General features: G+C 51.4%; 1 protein-coding gene across 5 annotated transcripts in view; it reads right to left on the bottom strand.

The window, feature by feature from the left end:
• The window catches only part of TBL1X (transducin beta like 1X-linked), a 266,324-nt gene that overhangs the window by 28,786 nt on the left and 211,030 nt on the right, over positions 1 to 26,508 (bottom strand). For all 5 annotated transcript variants that reach the window (XM_018043751.1, XM_018043752.1, XM_018043750.1 and 2 more), the window contains 2 exons: positions 6,304 to 6,449; positions 992 to 1,256 (listed from right to left, as the gene is read on the bottom strand). In XM_018043751.1, coding sequence (XP_017899240.1) covers positions 992 to 1,256; positions 6,304 to 6,449 — 411 coding nt within the window. The remainder of the gene's footprint in view (positions 1 to 991; positions 1,257 to 6,303; positions 6,450 to 26,508) is intronic.

Here is a 26,508-nt window from a genome sequence, read left to right as displayed (position 1 = left end):
GAGCTGGATATTATTGAGCAACTAAGCACTCTCTAATTTGAGGCTCTCTGCCTCATTTCGCACACACTTTTGGGCATTAGCTAACAGGAACCCTGCTGCAACGAACCGCATAAGCCGGCATTCGCTATGCGGGCCTGGTGACCTGTCAGTGACCACGGGTTCTGAGTGTCATGTCAGAATCCGTCCACAGGGCAGGACAGTGCAGGGAGCCTCCAGAGACGAGACCCTCCTGAGCCGGGCAGTGTTCACACGGCAACACGACTACCTTTACACCAAGTGAGCTGTCGGAGCAGCAGAATTCCTACAGCTGAGGATGTGCAGGTATTAGAAAGTCACATCACTGGCACCATGTATAAGACTAGACAGCCAGCGGGAGCGTGCTGCGGCTTCCCATGTGGCGCTCGTGGTAAAGAACCCGCCTGCCCGTGCAAGAGACGGGGGTTCTACCCCTGGCTTGGGAAGAGCCCCTGGGCAGAGGAAACGGCGACCCGCTCCAGCATTGTTGCCTGGAGAAGCCCGGGGACAGAGGAGCCGAGACAGTCCACGGGGGTCGCGAAAGAGGCAGACGCGACGGAAACGACCTCGTGCACACTCCTGCACAGGAATATGCTGCTGTGATGCAGGGCGCTCTGTCAACAACCTAGAGGGGTGAGATGGGCTGGGAGGAAGCTTCAAGAGGTAGGGGACATGTGTATCATGGGTATATCTATGGCTGACTCGCGCTGATGGATGGCAGGGGACCTATGAATACCTATGCAGATGCTGGTGTTGATGGATGGCAGACACCACCACGATTCTGCACATTAACTATTCTCCAATTAAACAAACAAAACCACGTCTAAGGATTTCGATGGGAAAATTGGAGCAAGAAGGCCTCCTGGGTGCAGAGAAAGCAAACGCTAGCCAAGGCCTGCAGGGCACCGACCGGAGGACCCAGCCGGACTCGGAGGACACCCGAGAAGCTGGCCAGGAGTGGGCACCCCGCACTCACTGATGGCGTGTGCTCCGTTCTCCTCCCCGTTGACCGTGGCCTCGCCGTTCTTTGGTGGGTTCTGCTGGGAAACGGCCGCGGGGGCTGCCGTCGTGGCCGCTGCGGCTGCGGCTGCTGCTGCCGCTGCGGCTGCTGCGGCCGCGGCCGCCTGCTGCTGCGCCAGCTTCTCCCGGAAGGCCTGCTGCCGTGTCTGCACCACGTCCGGCATCACCGCGTCGATCAGGGACAGGGACTCGATGGGGCGGCCGTCAAACACCGTGCCGTCCTGTGGACAGAGCCCCGGGGAGCGGGGTGGGTCAGCGCTGGCTGGGCGTCTCCTGGGTTGGAAACGCAGCTGCCTGGGGGAGGCGTGGGGGGCTGCCTGGGATTGGAACTGGGAAGGGGCGGCCCATGGACGCCGAGGCCCAGCACTCGGTCAATAGCAACGTGAACCCAGGCGTGAGGGGGCCACCCCGAGCCTCCTACTTCCCGTCACAACTGGAGGGCTGCAGTGGTCTCAATGGAAGGGGGCGATCCTGCTCCTCAGGGCGGGGGGGGGCATCCGGGAAAATCTGGAGGTGTGTCTGGTGATCACGACTGCAGGGTGGGAGGGGGTGGGTGCAGCCGGCACGCAGCGGGGAGGGACCGGAGATGCTGCCGAACATCCTGCAGTGCACAGGATGCCCCCCGCCTCCACCCCCAGAGAGGAACGGTGTGGTCCTCAAGAGTGGAGAGCGGCGTGAGAGACCCTGCCCTTGCCGGACCCTCTGACAAGTCTCCAGCTCAAGCTGCAAAGTCCTGCCTCCACCCCCCCAGCAAATCAGGCTCTGACTCAGAGCGTATCCTTCCATCTGACTTTATCAAACGCATGTACTGCCATGTGAAGTGACTTCCGGGGACTCAGGATGCAAGATGCACCCATATATAGCTAACGACGGCTCCGCTGAGGTACCACGCCTGTTTCCTCAGCTTCCTCCGAGTCTCCTAGTGTCCATCGAGGATGAAAAAAAAAAAAAATCTCTCCCTACCTGCTGAGAAAACACAGGAGAGAGTAAGAGAATCCTTTCCTGAGAAGGTGCTCTGATTATTAGAGTCACACGAAACTCCGGGCCTCTCACTGTGTCTGCTGGATGCTCCGACAGGTTTTAGACTGTTCTTTCCTCATAAATCAGGAAGAACTGAAGGACGTGTGTATCAACTACACAGTACTCGAAAGAAACAGCAGCCCAGCTGACTACCGGATACTACACAATATCTGAAAATTAGAGACCAATGTAGAACCTGGAGAAAAGAAGTCACCCTCATCCTGATTCTGCCCATGGAGTGGCCAGTGTTGACCGGCTGGCCAGACGCCTTCTACGTCACCTTCCCTCTTTGCATATTCATGCCCCAGACGGATGACGATTTTGCAAAAGGTAGTAACTGCGCAGAGTAGTAAAACGCTTCCTTGCCTAAACTAAACGCACACCGTCTCACTTGTGACAACTGGAAAGCTAAGTGACAAATGAGACGGTCTTTCCGTCTCCTCTAGGCAATGTTGCATTTTGAACTGACGAGGGAGAGAAGGTATGGAAATGAAAGACATGGAAACTGGGTGTATGTGAGGCTATGTGTGTGTGTGTGTGAAAATGAAAGTCACTCAGTCGCGTCTGACTTTCGCAACCCCTTCTCCAGACCAAAATGCTGGAGTGGGTAGCTGTTCCCTTCTCCAAGGGATCTTCCCAAGCCCATGATTGAACCCAGGTCCCCTGCGTTGCAGATGGATGCTTTACCAGCTGAGCCACCAGGGAAGCCCAAGAATAGTGGAGTGGGTAACCTATCCCTTCTCCAGTGGATCATTCTGACCCAGGAATCAAACTTAGGTCTCCAGCATTGCAGGCGGATTCTTTACCAGCTGAAAATTCTTTGTCTTTACAAGGGAAGCCTGTATGTGTGTATGTGTGCCTGTGTGTGTGTATGTGGGTATGTGTCTGTATGTGTGCCTGTGTGGGAGTGTGTGTCCGTATATGTATCTGTTACGTGTGTGTGCGCTTGTGTGCATCTGTGTGTGTGCAGGGAAATCCAATCACAGCATTGCACAATCTGAGAGCTGGGGTCCTGTACTCCTATTCCCACACGTATCTTGTGGGAAAAAAGAGAGAGACTTAGATGGGATCGTGTTGCCAGCAGAAGATCCCGGGCACCCCGATGGAAGAAAAGGGAAGAAGAGATTGCCTGCTGTCGGGCAGAAAGCCTACAGTGTCGGCAGACGGCTGGGTGTTCTCTGAGATGCGGGGTTTTGGAAAACGAGAGAGGAACACCCAAGAGAGAATGTGAGACACGCTACGTCTGTGATCGTAAAAGCTGAAGGGAAAGTAGCGATAAATGCAACAAAGAAAAGACAGGCCTGCAAGGATGAGAAAGGGGAAGAGCAGGCGGAGCAAGCTATGGAAGGGTTCAGGGAGAGGGGCTCGAGGGCGGGGTGACCGTGGGAGCGGACTTCTGGTGGTAAAGGGGACGGGGCGTGTGGCCGCTGAACGGTGTCAGCCGTGCTGGACGCGTCGCAGCAGGAAACGGGGACCTGGGGCACGGCGGTGTGCTGGACGGAGCGGGGCTGTCGCTAAACGGAGGCAGGACGGGGGAGAAAGGGAGCCAAGTGCAGTTATAATCAGAGGGTCTCAGACTGAGACTCCAGCAAGACCCGGACATCACAGGAGGCCCAGGATCCTCACAGGACAGTCTCCAGACAGCAGCAAAGCAGGTGGGAAGGGGAGCTGTCTTGACCCCTCACCCCTTATCTTTAAAAGGGTTCAGTTCAGTTCAGTTGCTCAGTTGTGTCTGGCTCTTTGTGACCCAGCATCGGGATCTTTTCCAAAGAGTCAGTTCTTCGCATCAGGTGGCCAAAGTACTGTAGTTTCAACTTCAGCATCAGTCCTTCCAATGAACACCCAGGACTGATTTCCTTCAGGATGGACTGGTTGGATCTCCCCTGCAGTCCAAGGGACTCTCAAGAGTTTTCTCCAGCACCACAGCTCAAAAGTATCAATTCTTTGGCACTCAGCTTTCTTTATGGTCCAACTCTCACATCCATACATGACTACTGCAAAAAAACCATAGCTTTGACTAGAGGGACCTTTGTCGGCAAAGTAATGTCTCTGCTTTTTAATATGCTCTCTAGGTTGGTCGTAGCTTTTCTTTCAAGAAGCAAGCATCTTTTAATTTCATCACTGCAGTCACCATCTGCAGTGATTTTGGAGCCCCCCAAAATAAAGTCTCTCACTGTTTCCATTGTTTCCCCATCTATTTGCCACGAGGTGATGGGACCAGATGTCATGATTTTAGTTTTCGGAATGTTGACTTTTAGAAAAGGTTACAATAACTCATTTAAAAACCGCTATAAAATTGGCCCCGATACGCACGTGCCCTCATCTATAAAGAGGGCGGGTATTTAAGCAAATCGGGAGCGACTTAAATGTACATGTCTGGTCCCAACCTCCCGGAGGCAGCTGTGCAGTGAGGCCTCTATCAAAGCCATCGCTTGACATAACCCCCTTGAACTCAACAGTACTCATCTCTCTGCTTCAGTTTTCTGGGAGTGCCCTTGCTCAGGTTCACATAAAACACAGACTCTAGGCGAAAGGACTCACACGGTCCCTCTTCCACTGAACTGCTGAGAGACCTCCAGGAGGAAGGGTGATTTCTGTGCCCGTGGCTGGCCCATGCCCGTCATGAGGCACGGCTGAGTCTTGAACGAGGTGGGTCTGACCTCCCAGGGTCCACTACACACGGATGTGTCTCAGCACGCTCACCGCCGTGTTTGCCCTCCGTGGCGGGCGGAATCCGCAGATACAGAAGGGCTGGCTGCGGGACCTGAGCACCCCCTGTGGATTTTGGTACCCACGGCAGGTCTTGGAACAGATCCCAGGAGGATTCCGAGAGACGACTGTATAAATCAGCATCCTCTTCAACGCCATCATGATGATCCCTTCATGGTGAACGGTGTCGGACTCTTGATCTCCAAAGAGGAAGATTTCACTTCAGGACCAGGGACCAGGCTTCATCACTCAAGGGCTGTTGTGTAGCAGAAGTTTTATTAAAGTATTAAATGGGACAGAGAAAGCTTCTGACACAGGTATCAGAAGGGGGACGAAGAGTGGCCCCCTCACCAGTGTTCAGTTCAGTTCAGTTCAGTCACTCCGTCGTGTCCGACTCTTTGCAACCCCATGAACTGCAGCACGCCAGGTCTCCCTGTCCATCAGCAACTCCTGGAGTTTACTCAAACACGTGTCCATTGAGTCGGTGATGCCATCCAGCCATCTCCTCTTCTGTCGTCCCCTTCTCCTCCTGTCCTCAATCTTTCCCAGCATCAGGTGGGAATGAGTCAGCTCTTCGCATCAGGTGGCCACAGTATTGGGAGTTTCAGCTTCAGCATCAGTCCTTCCAATGAACACCCAGGACTGATCTCCTTTAGGACGGACTGGTTGGATCTCCTTGCAGACCAAGGGACTCTCAAGAGTCTTCTCCAACACCACAGTTCAAATGCATCCATTCTTTGGTGTTCAGCTTTCTTTATAGTCCAGCTCTCACATCCATACATGACCACTGGAAAAAGCATAGCCTTGACTAGACGGAGTGTTACCAGTGCTGGCAAGGGAGCTATATTCTTTCTCATTAATTATTACAAGAAATCAAAAGAATGTCTCAAGTCTGTGAAAACTTTACCAGACTGACTCCAATAATTCATATCTAAGATAACAGGATTAGCCAGAAGGTTTTCAGGAAGGAGAAACTGTCCTCAAGCAGGAGATATGCACTGTTGTTATATAATCCTTAGGACAGAGTTTAAAGTGAGCTGTTTACGTATTCATCAGTTCAGGCTTAAAAATAACAAAAACAAAAACGTTTTATGTGACAAGACTTAAGGAATGTCAAGGGGAAAAAAAAAAAAAGATGTTTGTCTTTCCCTCCTCCTTGAGAATTCCAGGCCCCTATCTTCACCTTGAGCACCCCAGACCCCTTTCTCCTTCTCCTCTTCCTGCTCCATAGCAACTCCGGACTTCTTATCAACCTGCCTAGGCATTGCCTCTCTCAGTGACACCACCATGGCCAACCAGTCCACAGCCATCTACGGGGCCTCGGGAGCTGGCTCCTCGGGTGTCACAGCACTGGGATCCCTGCTGGGAAAAGGGCTAGCATAAAGGAAGATGGGACCCTAACGCACTGGGAGAGGCTGTGGGGAGCTCCCTTCCTAGGGTCTTCCCAGAGCGCCCAGGCTCCCCGGGGTGGCAGCGTGCTGCAGGGGCCCCGTCCTGCTCCCCCCGCCTGCCCAACCCCCGGAGGAGGGCCCACGTTACCTCGTTGATGCTGATTTCGGCCTCCACATACTGCAGGCCCTTCTGCAGGATGGAGATGAGGGCGGCGGGTGGCACTAGCGTCCCATTGATGTTGGACTGGCTGATATGGCTCTCGATACCGAATGTGAACGCCGAGTGGGAAAAACCTGCAGAAGCACATGGGAGGTGGGGCAGGAGGGTGCGTGGGTGGGTGGGGTTGCGTGAGGCCTGGACTTGTAGCACGCACCCCTGGGGGGTCAGATACGCCTAAGGAGTACGGGGCAGGGGGTGGGTTCGTGGTCATAGGATGCCCAGCCTCTGGTGTGGGTGGTGTCCCAGAGACAGACGGCAGACCAAGGTGTGACTGCCTGGAACAGCTGATAAAAAAGCAGAGGCTTAAAAAAAAAAAGAAAAGAAAAAAAGCAAGCAGAGGCTTTCCAGTGCCATTATTTTATTTAAACAAAGAAACAACTTATTTTTTTAAAAATATTTTTTGGCTACCAAGCGCAGCAAGTGGGACCTTAGTTCCCGGACCAGGGATCGAACCCATGGCTCCATCCCACCCCTGCACTGAGAGCTCAGGAGTCTTAAGCACTGGACTGCCAGGGAAGTTCCCCCTCCCCCATACCCAACCCTTTCCAGCATTATTAAAAGCAAAACAGAAGCCACAGTCTGCCCTGGGGTAGACGTTACAGAAGTTGGACTCCAGGCTCTGTGTGCCTGGGTTCTGCACGGCTCCTTCCAGAAGCTCACGCTGATGTCTGCTGGCAGGAGCCAGCCCCCTCCCAGTGTTCGGGGCAAATGAAGCTCACTGCCAACCGTGGGAAGAAACATGAGGCGGTTCTGCACCCATCGCGGGGTAACCTTGAGTCGCTTTACGGAACTGGGCATGTCCCCCCTCCCCACCCTTGGCTAAGGGATGAAGGGTCCCCCACACCCGCAAAGCCCCTGCAGCACCCTCGTCAAATGCCTCAGCACGAACCCACTGACAACACTGGGCAGGTGAAAGGTGCTCATGGAAAAGGCGTGCAGGGAGCTGCTTGGATGAAAATATGCAGGGAGAAAGACTGGGCCGGTGACTACATGTAACAAACGAGGCGCGATTCAAAGACGGAGACTACTGTAACAAACGAGGCCCGTGTCAACGAAGGAGGCTGCAGGGCCAGGAAGGAGGTTTTCGGGGGCCTTCGGGTTGGAGAGGGAATGGTCTGAGGCATAAGCTTCCCCTCTGCTCTGTCACCTGTTGGGGGGTCCCGGGCACCCCACTGCCATCACTTGTGAACATCTTCCCATCAAGACCAGCTCATCCTACGTGCTGGGGTGGGTAGGGGGGTTGGGGGGGAGTCTCATGGGGAAAGCTGCACACCGCCTCCCCACTTCACTTTCCTAGGACACCCCCTGCATCAGCCGGATGATGGGCTGCCCACCCCCAGGTCCCCCAGCCTCCATCTGGGTCAACAAATACAGCCAGCCTCTGCAACACACAGAACGGCCAGCAAGATGGCAGTGTTGCTCCAGGCAAGGAGAGCCCTGTCTGCAAACTTCCCTTTCTCTTCCCCCACCCCTCCTCCTCATGGCCTGATTATTAAGAATATACGCAATAGGCACTTGATTCATATTTATTTCCAGAGTAATACTGTAGAGCCTGCTATTAACTTCCCGTGTTATTTCTTTACAAGCTGGAACCACCTACATGAGATTGTGCAGGAGAGCACCTTGGAGGCCCCCTCTCCAACACAGGGTCCCTGTGCTCCTGTTATTGGAAGGGCATGAGCAAAGGAAGACCCTTTGCAAATCAGCCTTCTGTTTTTCCTTCTTACTTGTTCTCTCTCTGGTCCTCCTTTGCCCTAACCACTCCTGCCACAACAGAAACATCCACCCCCGTCTTCACCAACGACCTTATTCTTTGCATCTCCGCCACCACACACAGAGTCTTAATCTCCAAGCTCTCTCATCCAGTTTCCGGCAAGGGTGCACGAGAAAAACCTGGGTCAGCAGACAGAGAAGGACCAAGCGGTTATCACTGGCTGAGAGACGCCCCAACCTCATGGACTCCCTTCCTACGTACTCTGGGCCACTGTCGCTTCTGTCTTGTAGAATTCTTCCCGGGTGACCATCTGGCTCACTGACTTTTTCCATCTCCTTATCCGTGTCTCCACCAGCAGATGGGACAGGACGCAGGACTGAGAGTCATCAGCTTCCCTCCTGGTGTCGTCACAAGGTCCAGAGCAGGACCACGCCCACTGGGGTAATGACAAGACGCCACCCCGCCAGCTCCGACACGGTGCCCACAACTGACCAGGTCTTGCTTCTAATTGAAGAACGCTTCCTAATTCATGTAAGCCTCCCCACGACCACTTTCCCTCCCTGCTGGCTCAGACAGTTAAAGAAACTGCCTGCAATGCGGCAGGCCCTGGGTTCGATCCCTGGGTTGGGAACATTCCCTGGAGAAGGGAATGGCAACCCACTCCAGTATTCTTTCCTGGAGAATCCCCACGGACAGAGGAGCCAACAGGGTCCCAAAGAGTCGGACATGACTGAATGACTAAGCACGCACAGGACCGCCTGCAGTCTCTCCCTTGCACCCTTCTCTTCTTTTTATGAATCAGGTCCCGAGATCACCCTTGGGGCCTGACACAGGCCACGCGCTAGCTCCAAGCTTGTGGCTGGACTCCCGTCTCTCAGCCCACCACAAAATTCCACGTAGCACCTTCTGCAGAGCATTCCCCCAGGGCACAGCGTGGACTACGGCCAGGGCCCCCGACAAATAACATCTCAGCAACCGATGGAGCAGCAGTCGTCAGAGAGAGGTCACACTTCTGGTGTACGTCTCTGTCCATTTGAGCTGCTGGAGGAAAATCCCACAGCCTGCGTGGTGTCAGCCACAGACATTTATTGCTCACAGTTCTGGAGGCTAAACTCCAAGATCAAGGCACTGGCACATTCAGTGTCTGCTGAGAACCACTTTATGGACCACACACATGACTACGTTTTCCTCATAACCTCAGGAGCAAGAAAGCTCTGTGGGGCCTCTTACAAGGGCACTAACTGCATTCACAAAGGCCCCATCCTCAGGACCTGATCAACTCCTAACGACTGAACTTCCCAGTATTAACTGGGGATAGCTGTTCAGTGGCTCAGTTGTGTCCGACTCTGCAAACCCACGGACTGCCGTACACCAGGCTCCTCTGTCCTTCAGCATCTCCCAGAGTTTGCTTAAACTCATGTCCACTAAGTTGGTGATGCCATCCACCATCTCATCCTCTGTCGCCTGCTTCTCCTCCTGCCTTCAATCATTCCCAGGAACAAGGTCTTTTCCAGTGAGTCAGTCTTCACATCAGGTGGCCAAAACATTAGAGTTTCAGCATAAGTCCTTCCAGTGAATACTCAGGGTTGATTTTCTTCAGGATGGACTGGTTGGATCTCCTTGCCATCCAAGGGACTCTCAAGAGTCGTCTCCAACACCACAGTTCACAAGCATCAATTCTTTGGCGCTCAGCCTTCTTTACGGTCCAACTCTTATATCCATACACGACTACGGGAAAAACCATAGCTTTGACTCTATGGACCCAGGTTACGTTTAAACGTATGTACTGGGGGGAGGCTCGCAAAATTCAGTCTGGAGTCACCTTGGAAGACTGCCATCTCCGGGAAGGATGCTACCCTTGGGGTGGCCCAGCCTCCACCAGCATCAGCACCCACCCCTCCCAATCGGACTCCAAGGCTACTGAGCATATTCACTTGCAGCTTGCCGGTCCTATAGCTTCTGTGCCTTAAGCCTGTTCAGCTTTCAGTACACCCCTTCTTCCACCCAACAAGACGCGGAGGAATAAAGAACACAGTATCAGCAGGTAGAGACGGAAACGCTCGGGACTGGCTTAGTGGCAGGCGTGGAAGTTGGTGAAAGGGGCAGAATAGAGAGCTTGGTGGCACCTGGATGACCGATCCACGTGACGGCTCAGTGTGATTGCCGTTGGTGTCCACTGGAGCAGTCGCTGAAGCCTGCAGACCTGCCCACTACCTAGGAGGCGCCCCCGATGAAGCACTTCTCAGGAAGGTTTCTCAACCGTGACATCTGGACCGAACTGTTCTTTGTTGTGAGGAGCGCTGTGTCCTAGGCATTACAAGATGTTTAGCAGCATCTATGATCTCCACACCCTAGACGTTTGGTTTTTGTTTTTTTTTTGTTTTTTTGTTTTTGGCTGCCCTGCATGGTGCCCTGCCCCGCATGATCTTAGTTACCGAACCAGGGCCTGAATCCACGGCCGTGGCAGTGAACGTGTGGGGTTCTAACCACTGCACCAATAGGGACGTCTCAATACAGACTAGATGTTAGTAGCAAGCCTTCCTCAGTCATGACAACCGAAAAACGTCTAACGAACCCCGCCACGGCAGAGAACCAAAGACCCACAGGAACCACACCCCCCTTAATGACAGTCCTCAGGTCTACACACTTGTGCTCCATTTATAAACACCACGGGTGGATTGCTGTCACTAAAAAGCAAATCAGAGAATTCAGGAAACACACAGTAATGGGGGGAGGGGGGAGCGGGGGCACGGGCAGATAACCAGGTGAAGTCAGAGTATTTCTGAAGAGGAAAAAAGGGGATAATCATGCTAAAATGGGAAAGGTCTCCATGTGCTTAGCCACTCAGTCGTGCCCAGCTCTTTGTGACCTCCATGGACTGTAGCCCGCCAGGCTCCTCTGTCCATGGGATTCTCCAGGAAAGCATACTGGAGTGGGTTGCCATGCCCTCCTTCAAGGGATCTTCCCAACCCAGGGATCAAACCCAGGCCTCCTGCACTACAGGCGGATTCTTCACTGTCTAATCCAGCAAGGGAAAGATTTATACTACATTTTCTATAAGGCACAGCAAGACCATCAAGAGTTAAGTATGCACCCTAATGCTGTCCATTGCAGCATTATTTACAATAGGCAAGACATGCAAACAACCGAGATGTCCATCAACAGGTGAACAGATAAACAAGACACGGTACATACAGAAAATGGACTCTTACTGAGCCAAGAAAAGCAATGAAACAATGCCATTTGCAGCAACGTGGATGGAACTGGACACTATCATACTAAGCGAAGTGAGTCAGACAGAGAAAGACAAAAACCAAATGATATCACCTGTATATAGAGGCTCTTAAAAAAAAAAAAAAAGCACTAACTAATGTACTTATTTACCAAACAGAAACAGACATCCAGATTTAGAAAACAAACTTGTGGTTACTAAAGGGGAAGGTAGGGAAGGGATAATTAGCAGCCTGGGATGAACAGAGACACAATACCATTCAGAGAACAGATAACCAACAAGGACCTACTGCAAGGCACACACGACGACAGTCAACACCGTGCAATAACCTATAAAGTGACAGAAGTTTGAAAAGAATATATACGTATACGTTTATGGGGCTTCCCTGGTGGCTCAGCTGGTAGAGAATCCGCCTGCAGTGCAGGAGACCTGGGTTCCATCCCTGGGTTGGGAAGATCCCCTGCAGAAGGGAAAGGTCACCCACCCCAGTATTTGGGCCTGGAGAATCCCATAGTCCATGGAGTCGAAAAGAGCTGGACACAACTGAGCGACTTTCACTTTCGCTTGCTAAACACCCAAAACACACACATACCGTACATCAACTATCCTTCAATAAAAACAATACATTGAAAAGAAAGATCTGGTGCTATACATCTGAAACTAACACACTGTAGATCCACTATGCTTCAACACAAACAATACGTTAAAAATAATAAGATCTTGAAGAGCACTGTTCTTCCCATCTGGGGTGACAGGTGCTAGGAAAGCAGTGTGGGCATGGATGTGCCTCACCCACCAGGCAACCCAAACAGATTAAAAACTAAACCACTGCTAAACCACTAAGCCAGACCTCTTTCACAAATGGCCTCCCAAACCATTCGAGCTGTGCAGTGAACCATCCTGCCCAATTAAATGTTGGCCTGATTCATCAGCAGAACCTGCTGAAGAATCACTCACTGGCCCTTGGAAACACTGCTTATTCAGCGGAGAAAGGCAGACATGTAATATTCGGGCAGCTGTGAGGCCGGCGGTCCACCTTCAGCTGAAACAAAGGCACCTTGGTTGGGAAGATCCCCTGGAGAGGGGAAAGGCTACCTACTCTGGTATCCTGGCCTGGAGAATCCCGTCGACGGTATAGTCCATGGGGTCACAAAGAGTTGCATACGACAAAGCGTGTCCAACTCTTAACATTAAAGGCAGCATTACAGGCACTTGTTTGAGGCACTAAATGCAGAGTCTTTATTAAGGACTTCATAGACGCAATACTGGGAATACTGACAGCTATCCAAAGCCAGCGGGCACGATATGAAAATTGTCTAGACCAGGGATATGCAGCCCAGGGCCCACGCTGCCTGTGTTTATCAATCAAGTTTTATTGGAGCAGTTGTTGCCCATGAGTTGATACGCTATCTGTGGATGCTTTCACACTGCAACGGCAGAACTGAGTCGTTGTAAGACACACAGTATGGGCCGCAAGTTAAAGTGTTCACTGCTCCGTCGTGTCTGACTCTTTGCGACTCCAGGGACTGTAGCCTGGCAGGCTCCTCTATCCATGGGGATTCTCCAGGCAAGGATACTGAGGTGGGTTGCCATGCCCTCCTCCAGATGGGCCACAAAGTCAAAAATATTTAGGATATGCTCCTTTATAGGAATCGTGTGCCAACTTGACTATTACGTGTATATTGTATATACACACTTATGTGTCTGTATGTTCAATAGCTTAGCTGTGTCCACCTCTCTGTGACCCCTTAGACTGCAGCCCGCCAGGCTCCTCTGCCCATGGGATTCTCCAGGCAAGAATACTGCAGTGGGTTGCCATTGCCTCCTCCAGGGGATCTTCCTGACCCAAGGATCGAACCCACGTCTCTGGCATCTCCTACACTGGCAGGTGGATTCTTTACCAACTGTGCCACCTGGGAAGCCCATGCATACACATATGTACGAATATATGTATGTATATATATGTGTACCACAGACGTGTGTGCAAATATATATATATATGGACCCGCAGACACAGACCACATGAAAGCAAGTGTCAGTCTACCCCGCATCCATTCTTCCCTTTCTCACTGCTATGGACGAAATGCCTGTCTCCCAACATTCATACGCTGAAGATGCACTCCGTAAGGTGGTGGTGTCTGCTTCTGAACTGTGGGGCTGGAGAAGACTCTTGAGAGTCCCTTGGACTGCAAGGAGATCCAACCAGTCCATTCTAGAGGAGATTAGTCCTGGGTGTTCTTTGGACGGACTGATGCTGAAGCTGAAGCTCCAATACTTTGGCCACCTGATGCGAAGAGCTGACTCATTTGAAAAGACCCTGATGCTGAGAAAGATTGAGGGCAGGAGAAGAAGGGGATAACAGAGGATGAAATGCTTGGATCTCAATGAACATGAGTTTGGGTAAACTCCAGGAGTTGGTGATGGACAGGGAAGCCTGGCGTGCTGTGGTTCAATGGGTTGCAGAGTCGGACACGACTGAGTGACTGAACTGAACTGAAGGTGGTGGTGTCAAGGAGGTGATTAGGACACGAGGGTGGGGTCCTCACGAATGGGGTTAGTGTCCAAACATCGACACGGGCAAACACTCAGTTCATGACTGTTATCTGCAGGACCACATACGACTTTCTTCCCACAACACCTTCCTGGCCTCTCAGCAGCCCACAGTGACTCCGCCGGCACCTGGGAATTCCTATCCTCCGTAACGGTGCGAAACAAACTGTTGGTGTTTACGAGCCTCTCGGTCTGCAGCCTTTTGTCACAGCAGCCGGAAAGGCCCTGAGACGCGCCTTCTGCTCTGTGTGATTGACAAGGTGACGGCATCAGTAGCCGCTGTTCACCGAGTACTTCCCTAAGTGTCAGCACCTAGAGCTAGTCGACAGGACCCAAGGCCGTCACGGTAACCTGGCTGATCTGACACAAGGAACCGAGGACTCACTCTCAATCTCAAAAGCAGTGAAGAGTCTGCAGACCCGAGCGTAGCCCTGCAAACCTCTCATTTCCTGCGATAAGAAGTTTGGCCATCTCTCACTATACCTCGCCAGGCTGCCTTTGCGAGAAGCATATATACCACTTTCCTGCAGGACACCTCTGCTTAAGACTCTGCTCCCTTGGTGTACAACGGTGGTTCCTGGTTGTGAAGTGTGGGCACTTCTGTCGCCCAGAGGGAGATGGGGGCAACACCTGGAACACCTCTGCTTGTCACCAGAGGGTGTGTTGGTGTGCAGTTGCTAAGGCTTTGAACAACATTCCATGCATTTGCTACAGTTTCCTTTTATTACGAAGGGGGCGACAGAGGATGAGGTGGTGGGATGGAATCATCAACTCAAATGGACATGAGTCTGAGCAAACTCTGGGAGATGGTGATGGACTGGGAGGCCTGGCGTGCTGCAGTCCATGGGGTCGCAGAGTCAGATACAACTGAGCAACTGAACAACTTTCTATTTGTGGAGAGAACACACTTCACCAGCCTGGGCCTGCCCTCGGTAGCTTCCTTCTCTAACCAACAAAACAGGCAGAATTAGGTGTCGCCAAGGTCCCTTTCAATTCTAAAATTCTATACAGAGGAAGGAACGACCTCATCGTCCCAACTGAACCCGCGAGATCTTGATTTATGGAGGTGAGCGAATGACGTCACACAGAGATTAAGGCCACCAAGAACCCGTGACTTGCAGTTCCTGTGGGAAGGGGCCGGGCCACACCACACTGCCGGGGATACAAGAAAGCTTATCGCACCAGGGGCCACATCACCGAGAAATAGACAGGAACTGAGACTACAGCTTTATGGAAACGAGGGTGAGCAAGCAGCTCAATGGGAACGCTGCCCACTGGACAGACGAGAGTTAGAGTCTGCGTGCCTGGGAGGTCTGTAACGTGATTTTCACGAGAGCCACCTCTCAGAGAGAGAGAGAAAGAGAGCCCACTGGCTCTGGCCATCGGTCCAACCCTACAATCAGTGAATGTCAAGCTGCCACTGGTCAGGACACTCATCCATTCCAACTGGCTATGAGGATGGAAGCCCAGTTCAAAAATCACTGCAGATGGTGACTGCAGCCGTGAAATGAAGACGCTTGCTCCTTGGAAGAAGTGCCATGACAAACGTAGACAGCGTATGGAAAGCCAGAGACGGTGCTTTGCTGACAGAGGTCTCAACAGTCAAAGCTGTGATTTTTCCAGCAGTCGTGTACGGATGTGAGAGCTGGACAATAAAAAAAGGCTGAGCGCCAAACAACGGATGCTTCTGAACTGTGGTGCTGGAGAAGACTCTTGAGAGTCCCTTGGACTGCAAGGAGATCCAACCAGCCCATCTTAAAGGAGATCAGTCCTGAATATTCACTGGAAGGACTGATGCTGAAGCTGAAGCCCCAATCCTTTGGCCACCTGATGGGAAGAGCGAACTCTTTGAAAAAGACCCTGATGCTGGGGAAGACTGAAGGTGGGAGGAGAAGGGGACGACAGAGGATGAGATGGTTGGACGGCCTCACCGACTCAACGGATATGAGTTTGAGCAAGCTTTGGGAGGTGGTGATGGACAGGGAAGCCTGGCGTGCTGTGGTCCATGGGGTCGCAAAGAGTCGGACACGACTCAGCGAGTCAACAACAAACGGGGATGGCACCTAACAATGGGATCATCTCTGGAAACGAAAGTGTGGATTCTAAGGTAGATCAGTGCCTCCTTGTTTCTGGAGCATCCCTGGACGCCGAGCAGTGAGCACTCCTTGTCCATTCTCCTCCATCCGTTCTTCCTGGATCGTAGTTTTCTGCCACAGAACCGCAGAGGCCTGCAACACGGCCTGCCTTCCTCTCGGTGTGGCACACCAGGAGATTCAGGTGCGGGGGAGTTGGCGAGAGTACAGGCAACCAATAAACACGGAAGAGAGGCTGGAGGGAGGTGAAATGGCTGATGTTGTTTAGTCACTGAGCTGTGTCTGACTCTCTGTGACCCAGTGGACTGTAACCCGCCAGGCGCCTCTGTCCATGGGATCTCCCAGATAGGGATACTGGAGTGGGTTGCCATTTCTTTCTCCAGGGGATCTTCCCAACCCAGGGATCGAATCCAAGACTCCTATGCTGGCAGGTGGATTCTTTACCACTGAGCCCAGTTAAGTGCTGAACCGCTGAAGTCGCTCAGTCGTGTCCTGACTCTTTGTGACCCCATGGACTGTAGCCTACCAGGCTCCTCCATCCATGGAATCTTCCAGGCAAGAGTACTGCAGTGGGTTGCCATTTCCTTCTCCAGGGAATCTTCCCAACCCAGGGATCGAACCCAGGTCTCCCACATTACAGGCAGACACTTTACCATCTGAGCCACCAGGGAAGCCCAGTTAAGTGGCAGTTGGGTCCAATAAATCAAAACACACAGACACACAGACACACACACACACACACACACACACACACACACACACACAGACACACACAGACACAGACAGACACAGACACCCACACACAGACACAGACACAGACAGACACAGACAGACACAGACACACACACACACTCACTGTAAACAGACAAGGCAGGAGAGTAAGATACCATCCCCTCATCTTTGGGGGCTAATTCATCATCAGTTCACTTCTTCTTTTTGGATGTGATGGATTTGTCTCGCCAGAGGATTACCTTTTCTGTCCGGGAAGCCACACAAAACCGCTAACCCCAGTTTCATTTCTGGTCAGCAGCACAAGTCTTTGCTGAGAGTTGCTTTTGACTCCGCGATCTGCAATCACTGCACACATGCACACTGACTTTACATTTCATCTAAACCAACTCCCCCCCACCCCCCAGCCCCGAGACCCAGCCCCGCTTTCTGTCCTAATTCTCTACTATCTTGCTGGAGAAAAACTTGAGCGCAGGCAGGCTGCTCTCAGAGCTGCAGACCTACTCCCACTGACCTGCTATAACGTGGAATTTGGTGTAAAATGGAACTGCTTGGAAGGCGCCCAAAAGAAATAGCAGGAGGACCTCGTTAAAAATAGGGTTTTGCTTCTAACATCTGGCCTGGACCCCAGGGGTGGCGGCTGAGTGCGGGCCTGCCAAGATGTTTAATATCCCCCAAACCTGGGAGGGCTCCAGGAGGAGAAGGCATTAGTCAGGTTATAAATGCAGGGTGCTATTTCCTCCCGGGGCCGACAAACTGCAAGGGGAGGCAGCTCGCCCACAAGGGGCATCGGGGCGCACTCCCCCAGACCCCAGCCCTGGCTTCCAGCCGCCACGCAGAGAAGCAAGGTTTGCAGCCAGCCCCTTTTGGCCCCATCACCCCCACCAGCCCTTGAACCCTCATAAAGCTTGGACTCACTATTTTGTTAATTGGGGAATTCAACCACGACCGCCAACACAGAGATTTACGATGGATGACACCATTAAAAATTACAACAATAAACACACACACGACGTAGGGGAGGAGAAACAGAGAAAGCAGTTTGGAAGAGAGAGGGAACAGTCACATCACTAGATGCTTGATGCAACTGCTGTTCCTACCCGGGGGTAATCTCCTCCAGTCCCCTCTTACCTCTGTAAATTGATTTTTTTACACGTTTAATTCTTGCGGTCCTAGGATTTCACACCCCTGTTCTTTCTCACCTAACACAGTATCAGCAGTTCTCCCAGTGACTCATTAGTCTCAGCCAACATTCTGCCTGGGGCTTCCTTCCCTGGTGCCTGAGATGGTAAAGAGTTTGCCTCCAAGGCAGGAGACGCGGGTTCGATCCCTGGGTCGGGAAAATCCTGGAGGTAGACACAGCAACCCTCTCCAGTAACCCCGCCTGGAGAAGGACAGAGGAAGCCTGGTGGGCTTATAGTCCATAGGGTTGCAAAGAGGCAGTTGGACATAACTGAAGCGACTTAGCATGCACACTGTTCTGGTGGAGTCTCAGTTTTCACGGAGCGTCACCCCTGATGCACACGGCCTTCAGATTTCATTTTCAAAAACTAGCCAACGGGCCTCCCGTCGGACACCCTGGCCTTCACTTGCTGCCCGTGACCCAGAGCCCCTGCACTTCCTTCCTTTTCCTCCCATCCTGTATACTTTGTACTTCTTGCCAAGATGCTTCTTCACCCCTAAACGGTGTAGCCGGCTTTTGCTGGAGCTTGTAACGTTAATGCGGGCTCTTGACGATTTTGCTTGAAATGGTCTGCTTCCTTTTTCCCCTGAAGAGTTCTAGCTCAAACGCCTCCTTCTGTCTGCACCCCTCCCCGGCTCCTCTGTGAACACCGTCAACTCGAGTTTAGCCTCCCCTGTGTCAAGACGCCTGTTTAATTCCCTGGGTGGGGAGAAAAAGACTTGCTCCTCTCGTGTGTCCCCTTCCAACGCTAGCCCTAGGGCGGTGCCACCACTCAACAGGGCCAGCGGGAAACACTTGGTAGAGCTGAAAATCCTGACAGCTGCTTAATCCGGGCACATCGGATTCCTGGAGAGTGCCCGTACCTCTGATGGTACCTGAAACAATTTTACAAAGCACGGGGGGGAGATATTTTAAAATCTAACAATTTTTATTTTTTTTAATTATGCATTATGCAAACACAATAGCAGACGTATTTGAAAATTTAGTGAAAAGTTAACTGCTTCAATTTAAGGAAAAATGTAAGTAAATATTAACAAAATACTTTAAGGTGTACGCAAATATGGCAAAATGATGTCTCTGGTACAAGAGAACCAAGGATGGGAAATACACACATAGACAAGGGAGGGCTACAGACATGTTCAAAAGACAGGGAGGTAATAAATGCTTAGGATACCAACACTGCGTCCAGGCTCCCTGGACAGGAAGAAACATATGTATTCTATGGGCCGTCTCAGACAAGAGTCTGCAAGCTGTATCCTCTGGGCCAAATCTGGCCCCTGGCTTGTTATTATAAATAAAGTTTTATTGAAACACAGCTACTCTCAATGGTCTATGCACTTTTGATGGCTGCTTTTGGACCACAAAGACAGAAATGACTGGTTGCGATAGAGACCAAAGCAATACCTTTTAAAGTCAGATTCTGCCAACTAATCCAGGGAAGAGACGTAAACTATGGGACTACAGGTCCTTAGGAAAGCAATTTTTGATCCGTCGGCTTGTATAACCCCTAAGATGCAAACCTAATGAGAATACTGGAAAAGGAACATCACTGCCTAGCTGCCCTTAGTAAAACAGACATGAACATACCAGACAGAGAATCAACAAGACGGAATTCAGTGAAGGGGACAAAATGTCCAGGGGTTTATCTCAGGAATGCAAACTTAATGCTGAAAAAGAAACCAACCATCCCACCATGTTAAGAGCGAAGAAAAATCATTTAAGTGGAAGATTCTGGAGCCAGAGGGTGTGTTCTGAATTCTAGTTCTATGACTTCCTGGCAGCATGACCTGGCCAAGCTGCTATCTCCTCAACGCTTTGGGTTGCTCACCTGTCAACAATGGAGGCAGCTGTATCTACTTCTTGAAAAGAAAATAAAAGCGTTAGTTGCTCGGTCGTGTCCACCTCTTTGCAACCCCATGGGCTATAGCCTGCCAGGCTCCTCTGACTGCGAGATTCTCCAGGCAAGAATACTGGAGTGGGTTGCCATGCCCTCCTCCAGGGGATCTTCCTGACCCAGGGATTGAACCTGGGTCTCCTGCATTGCAGGCAGACTCTTTTTTTTATCGTCTTGAGCCACCAGGGAAGCCCCATCTCCATCTTAGGGGGAAACAGTCTGACTCATCAAGAACTGAGAATCATGCCCGGCACACAGCTCATGCTCAGTAAATGGGACCTACAGTCACTCAGACAGAACAATGCAACAGATGGAAACACTGATAAGATACAGGGAGTGCCCGGCTGACAGAAAGGCGAGGGGGAGAGGACTGGGCATGGAGGCAGTCGGAAAGACACCGTGAACGAGAAATAGATGACAGTGGTTCTGACATTTTCACGTGAAACCTGGATGAGGTTACGGGGTCAGAGGGAGTTCCTCTTTGCAGGGGAGGAAGAGTGGTCAGCAAATGGCAATGCTCTCAGTGTGGGATCATGTTGAAGAATGCTTGGGAAATACACAATGAACACAGCAGTACAGAAGGCAACGGAGAGGCTGGAGGTGGGCCCCCCAGACCGGGGAATCTGAGGAGAGGCTGGGGAGAGACCCCACCAGACTGGCAGAGAAGACGTGAGTTAGGGACAGAAACCTAGACCTGGATGTGGGAGGGAAAGAAAAAAGGATGTCACCTTGGGGATCGTGGCATTTTAGACGTGGACAGAGGAGACATCACTAAGGCTACAGACAGAAACTTGGGGAAAAAAGGACAGTGTTGTGTCTGACAGTCCAGATGACTGGCTCGCTGAGTCTGGAAGGAAGAAAGGCAACTGTGATTGGCAGAATGAAGTACATCAAAGCTGGACACTTTGAAGGTCACATTAGAATTTCAGAGCAGGCGGATCTGAAATGTGATGGTGTATGAACTTTGGAAACAGGCACCGTGGTAAGCACAGTTAATTCATCTCAGCTAAAAAAGGAAACGGGAACCATCTGAGGCTTTTTCATATCGTCCCCACCCTTTAAAGGAGGAAGCAATGGCCTAAGAAGCTTTAAGGACTTCTTCAACAGCACCTAACCTTTCTCTGATGGCCATACTCATGGACATGATTTGGCTATATTGAGCAAGACGCACACTGAAACAAGTGTAACTTACATGCAGGCTTCCCAGGTGGCTCAGTGGCAAAGAATACACCTGCCAAGGCAGGAGACCCAGGAGACGCGGGTCCAATCCCTGGGTTGGGACGACTCCCTGCTGAAGGAAGTGGCAACCCACTCCAGCATTCTCGCCCAAAAAAATCCCACGGACAGAGGAGCCTGGGGGGTGGGGGATGGGGGCTAAAGTCCACGGGGTCGCAAAAGAATCAGACGTGGCTGGGAGACTAAACAAGAACTTAGAAACACTCGGCCGATTCTCAAGTGCTTTTCTAGCGAACTGCTTTCTCCCGATTCTCTGAGAAGCCAGCAAGCACAGGAATGGCAAACCTTGAATCTGAGCTTTGACCGCACGGACGACGGAAAGCAGCACACTCAGAAAAGACGGCACAACCTCAGCCGCGTGGGGAATCGAGAGGACCGTGAACCTCGGGGATGCATCAAGAGCAACTGCGCCACGGTTCCGTTTTGCTACGCTTCAGTGGGTTTTCGTCACACCCAAAGGGCAGTTCAGGAAGACACTCTTTTTCTGAATGAAGAGGAGCTCGTTGGCAACGGGCACCACTCAAAGAGGGTTTGGGATGAGGATGACCCCCACACAGTGCAGGGTCTTTCGAAAGCCCTAAGGGGCCTAAGGGGAGATCGGCCCCCCAGACTGAGCTCTGTCCTGCAAAGGAAACGGTGGGCAAGCTTTTGCCTGCGGGAGGTGTGTGCAGCCCTGCCCCGACAAAGCTCTCCTGGGGGGTGCTTTACGCTCTTCTATGTGAGAGGCGTGGATATCACGTTCTCCAGCTACTTACCCGCCCCTACACTCTTTACAGTGAGTTTTCAAACGTGAAGTAAAAACACACGTGACCGATACACAACCACACACCACAGGTGTCCACCTGGAGGGGACTGGGGCTGGGTGGACAGCCTGGGTCTGCCCAGGTGCTCCTGTCCCTTTGACAAGAGTTGCAGGTCCACATAAAAGCCTGGGATGGCAAAGCTCGGGAGGCTAGCAGCTCAGCCCCTTTGCCATCAGACATGCTGCTGGAGAACCAGGTATCATCACACTGCTCAGCCAGGAGGGGACACCGGCAAGTCTGTGCCTGGTTCTCCTGGACTGGGCCCCACGCACCTTTGCCCTCGGCTGACTGTAACCTGGCTCTTTTTCACTTGGGAGGGGGGTGGGGGTTGTTCCCAGGTGCTGCTAGGGGTAAAGAACCCTCCTGCCAATGCAGGAGACTTAAGAGATGCAAGTTTGATCCCTGGGATGGAAGATCCCGGGAGGAGGGCAAGGCACTCTGGAGAATTCTTGCCTGGAGAATTCCCCCAGTCCATAGTTCACCAGAGTCACTTGGCACCCACGTACGGATTATATCTCAATGGAGAAAAACTGGAGCTATCAATTCAAACAAAGGCTCTACTGGATACTGTATACACAGCCGAACAAACAAAATATACACTCAATCTACACGATTAAGAGGGATGTAACAAAAATGGAGACGTGGCATCGACTTTGATGAACTTGTTGATCTTTTCGATTGACTTTTCTTGAGACCTAAGTGCCATGTAACAAAGTGTAAGTTTGGGGTATACAAGGTGATGATCTGACACGGGATATACATTGTGGAAGAGCTACACAATAAGGTCAGCTCACATATGCAGCACCTCACATGATTAACCTTATTTACTTCACTGAGAACACTTCCACGATCTCAGCAACCTCAGCAACCTCAAGTACCCCATATACCACTATGAAGTAGCTTATAATCCGTATCTTTTTGCTGTAACCCACTGCGAGTGAATGGTTACTAAATTCTGTGAAAGTCGCTCAGTTGTATCCAATGCTTGTGACCCCATGGAATTCTCCAGGCAGGAATCCTGGAGTGGGTAGCCTATCCCTTCTCCAGGGGATCTTACCAACCCGGCATCGAACCCAGATCTTCCGCACTGCAGGCGGATTCTTTGTTTTACCAGCTGAGCCCAAGAATACTGGAGCGGGTAGCCTATCCCTTCTCCAGTGGATCTTCCGCTTTTGGACCACAAAGACAGAATGACTGGTTGCGATAGAGACCAAAGCAATACCTTTATAAGTCAGATTCTGCCAACTAATCCAGGGGAGAGACGTAAACTATGGGACTAACAGGTCCTTAGGAAAGCAATTTTTGATCCGTCGGCTTGTATAACCCCTAAGATGCAAACCTAATGAGAATACTGGAAAAGGAACATCACTGCCTAGCTGCCCTTAGTAAAACAGACATGAACATACCAGACAGAGAATCAACAAGACGGAATTCAGTGAAGGGGACAAAATGTCCAGGGGTTTATCTCAGGAATGCAAACTTAATGCTGAAAAAGAAACCAACCATCCCACCATGTTAAGAGCGAAGAAAAATCATTTAAGTGGAAGATTCTGGAGCCAGAGGGTGTGTTCTGATTCTAGTTCTATGACTTCCTGCAGCAATGACCTGGCCAAGCTGCTATCTCCTCAACGCTTTGGGTTGCTCACCTGTCAACAATGGAGGCAGCTGTATCTACTTCTTGAAAAGAAAATAAAAGCGTTAGTTGCTCGGTCGTGTCCACCTCTTTGCAACCCCATGGGCTATAGCCTGCCAGGCTCCTCTGACTGCGAGATTCTCCGCAAGAATACTGGAGTGGTTGCCATGCCCTCCTCCAGGGGATCTTCCTGACCCAGGGATTGAACCTGGGTCTCCTGCATTGCAGGCAGACTCTTTTTTTATCGTCTTGAGCCACCAGGGAAGCCCCATCTCCATCTTAGGGGGAAACAGTCTGACTCATCAAGAACTGAGAATCATGCCCGGCACACAGCTCATGCTCAGTAAATGGGACCTACAGTCACTCAGACAGAACAAATGCAACAGATGGAAACACTGATAAGATACAGGGAGTGCCCGGCTGACAGAAAGGCGAGGGGAGAGGACTGGGCATGGAGGCAGTCGGAAAGACACCGTGAACGAGAAATAGATGACAGTGGTTCTGACATTTTCACGTGAAACCTGGATGAGGTTACGGGTCAGAGGGAGTTCCTCTTTTGCAGGGAGGAAGAGTGGTCAGCAAATGGCAATGCTCTCAGTGTGGGATCATGTTGAAAGAATGCTTGGGAAATACACAATGAACACAGCAGTACAGAAGGCAACGGAGAGGCTGGAGGTGGGCCCCCCAGACCGGGGAATCTGAGGAGAGGCTGGGGAGAGACCCCACCAGACTGGCGGAAAGACGTGAGTTAGGGACAGAAACCTAGACCTGGATGTGGGAGGCGACACAGACACACACACACACAGACACAGACAGACACAGAGCACCACACACAGACACAGACACAGACAGACACAGACAGACACAGGACACACACACACACTCACTGTAAACAGACAAGGCAGGAGAGTAAGATACCATCCCCTCATCTTTGGGGGCTAATTCATCATCAGTTCACTTCTTCTTTTTGGATGTGATGGATTTGTCTCGCCAGAGGATTACCTTTTCTGTCCGGGAAGCCACACAAAACCGCTAACCCCAGTTTCATTTCTGGTCAGCAGCACAAGTCTTTGCTGAGAGTTGCTTTTGCCTCCGCGATCTGCAATCACTGCACACACGCACACTGACTTTACATTTCATCCAAACCAACTCCCCCCCACCCCCCAGCCCCGAGACCCAGCCCCGCTTTCTGTCCTAATTCTCTACTATCTTGCTGGAGAAAAACTTGAGCGCAGGCAGGCTGCTCTCAGAGCTGCAGACCTACTCCCACTGACCTGCTATAACGTGGAATTTGGTGTAAAATGGAACTGCTTGGAAGGCGCCCAAAAGAAATAGCAGGAGGACCTCGTTAAAAATAGGGTTTTTGCTTCTAACATCTGGCCTGGACCCCAGGGGTGGCGGCTGAGTGCGGGCCTGCCAAGATGTTTAATATCCCCCAAACCTGGGAGGGCTCCAGGAGGAGAAGGCATTAGTCAGGTTATAAATGCAGGGTGCTATTTCCTCCCGGGGCCGACAAACTGCAAGGGGAGGCAGCTCGCCCACAAGGGGCATCGGGGCGCACTCCCCCAGACCCCAGCCCTGGCTTCCAGCCGCCACGCAGAGAAGCAAGGTTTGCAGCCAGCCCCTTTTGGCCCCATCACCCCCACCAGCCCTTGAACCCTCATAAAGCTTGGACTCACTATTTTGTTTAATTGGGGAATTCAACCACGACCGCCAACACAGAGATTTACGATGGATGACACCATTAAAAATTACAATAATAAACAACACACACGACGTAGGGGGAGGAGAAACAGAGAAAGCAGTTTGGAAGAGAGAGGGAACAGTCACATCACTAGATGCTTGATGCAACTGCTGTTCCTACCCGGGGGTAATCTCCTCCAGCCCCTCTTACCTCTGTAAATTGATTTTTTTACACGTTTAATTCTTGCGGTCCTAGGATTTCACACCCCTGTTCTTTCTCACCTAACACAGTATCAGCAGTTCTCCCAGTGACTCATTAGTCTCAGCCAACATTCTGCCTGGGGCTTCCTTCCCTGGTGCCTGAGATGGTAAAGAGTTTGCCTCCAAGGCAGGAGACGCGGGGTTCGATCCCTGGGTCGGGAAAATCCTGGAGGTAGACACAGCAACCCTCTCCAGTAACCCCGCCTGGAGAAGGACAGAGGAAGCCTGGTGGGCTTATAGTCCATAGGGTTGCAAAGAGGCAGTTGGACATAACTGAAGCGACTTAGCATGCACACTGTTCTGGTGGAGTCTCAGTTTTCACGGAGCGTCACCCCTGATGCACACGGCCTTCAGATTTCATTTTCAAAAACTAGCCAACGGGCCTCCCGTCGGACACCCTGGCCTTCACTTGCTGCCCGTGACCCAGAGCCCCTGCACTTCCTTCCTTTTCCTCCCATCCTGTATACTTTGTACTTCTTGCCAAGATGCTTCTTCACCCCTAAACGGTGTAGCCGGCTTTTGCTGGAGCTTGTAACGTTAATGCGGGCTCTTGACGATTTTGCTTGAAATGGTCTGCTTCCTTTTTCCCCTGAAGAGTTCTAGCTCAAACGCCTCCTTCTGTCTGCACCCCTCCCCGGCTCCTCTGTGAACACCGTCAACTCGAGTTTAGCCTCCCCTGTGTCAAGACGCCTGTTTAATTCCCTGGGTGGGGAGAAAAAGACTTGCTCCTCTCGTGTGTCCCCTTCCAACGCTAGCCCTAGGGCGGTGCCACCACTCAACAGGGCCAGCGGGAAACACTTGGTAGAGCTGAAAATCCTGACAGCTGCTTAATCCGGGCACATCGGATTCCTGGAGAGTGCCCGTACCTCTGATGGTACCCGAAACAATTTTACAAAGCACGGGGGGGAGATATTTTAAAATCTAACAATTTTTATTTTTTTTAATTATGCATTATGCAAACACAATAGTAGACGTATTTGAAAATTTAGTGAAAAGTTAACTGCTTCAATTTAAGGAAAAATGTAAGTAAATATTAACAAAACACTTTAAGGTGTACGCAAATATGGCAAAATGATGTCTCTGGTACAAGAGAACCAAGGATGGGAAATACACGCATAGACA

The sequence above is a fragment of the Capra hircus genome (genome assembly GCF_001704415.2).
Source record: "Capra hircus breed San Clemente chromosome X unlocalized genomic scaffold, ASM170441v1, whole genome shotgun sequence".
NCBI lineage: Eukaryota > Metazoa > Chordata > Mammalia > Artiodactyla > Bovidae > Capra > Capra hircus.
The sequence above is the reverse complement of the archived record's forward strand: the minus strand, read 5'-3'. Positions and strand labels throughout refer to the sequence as shown.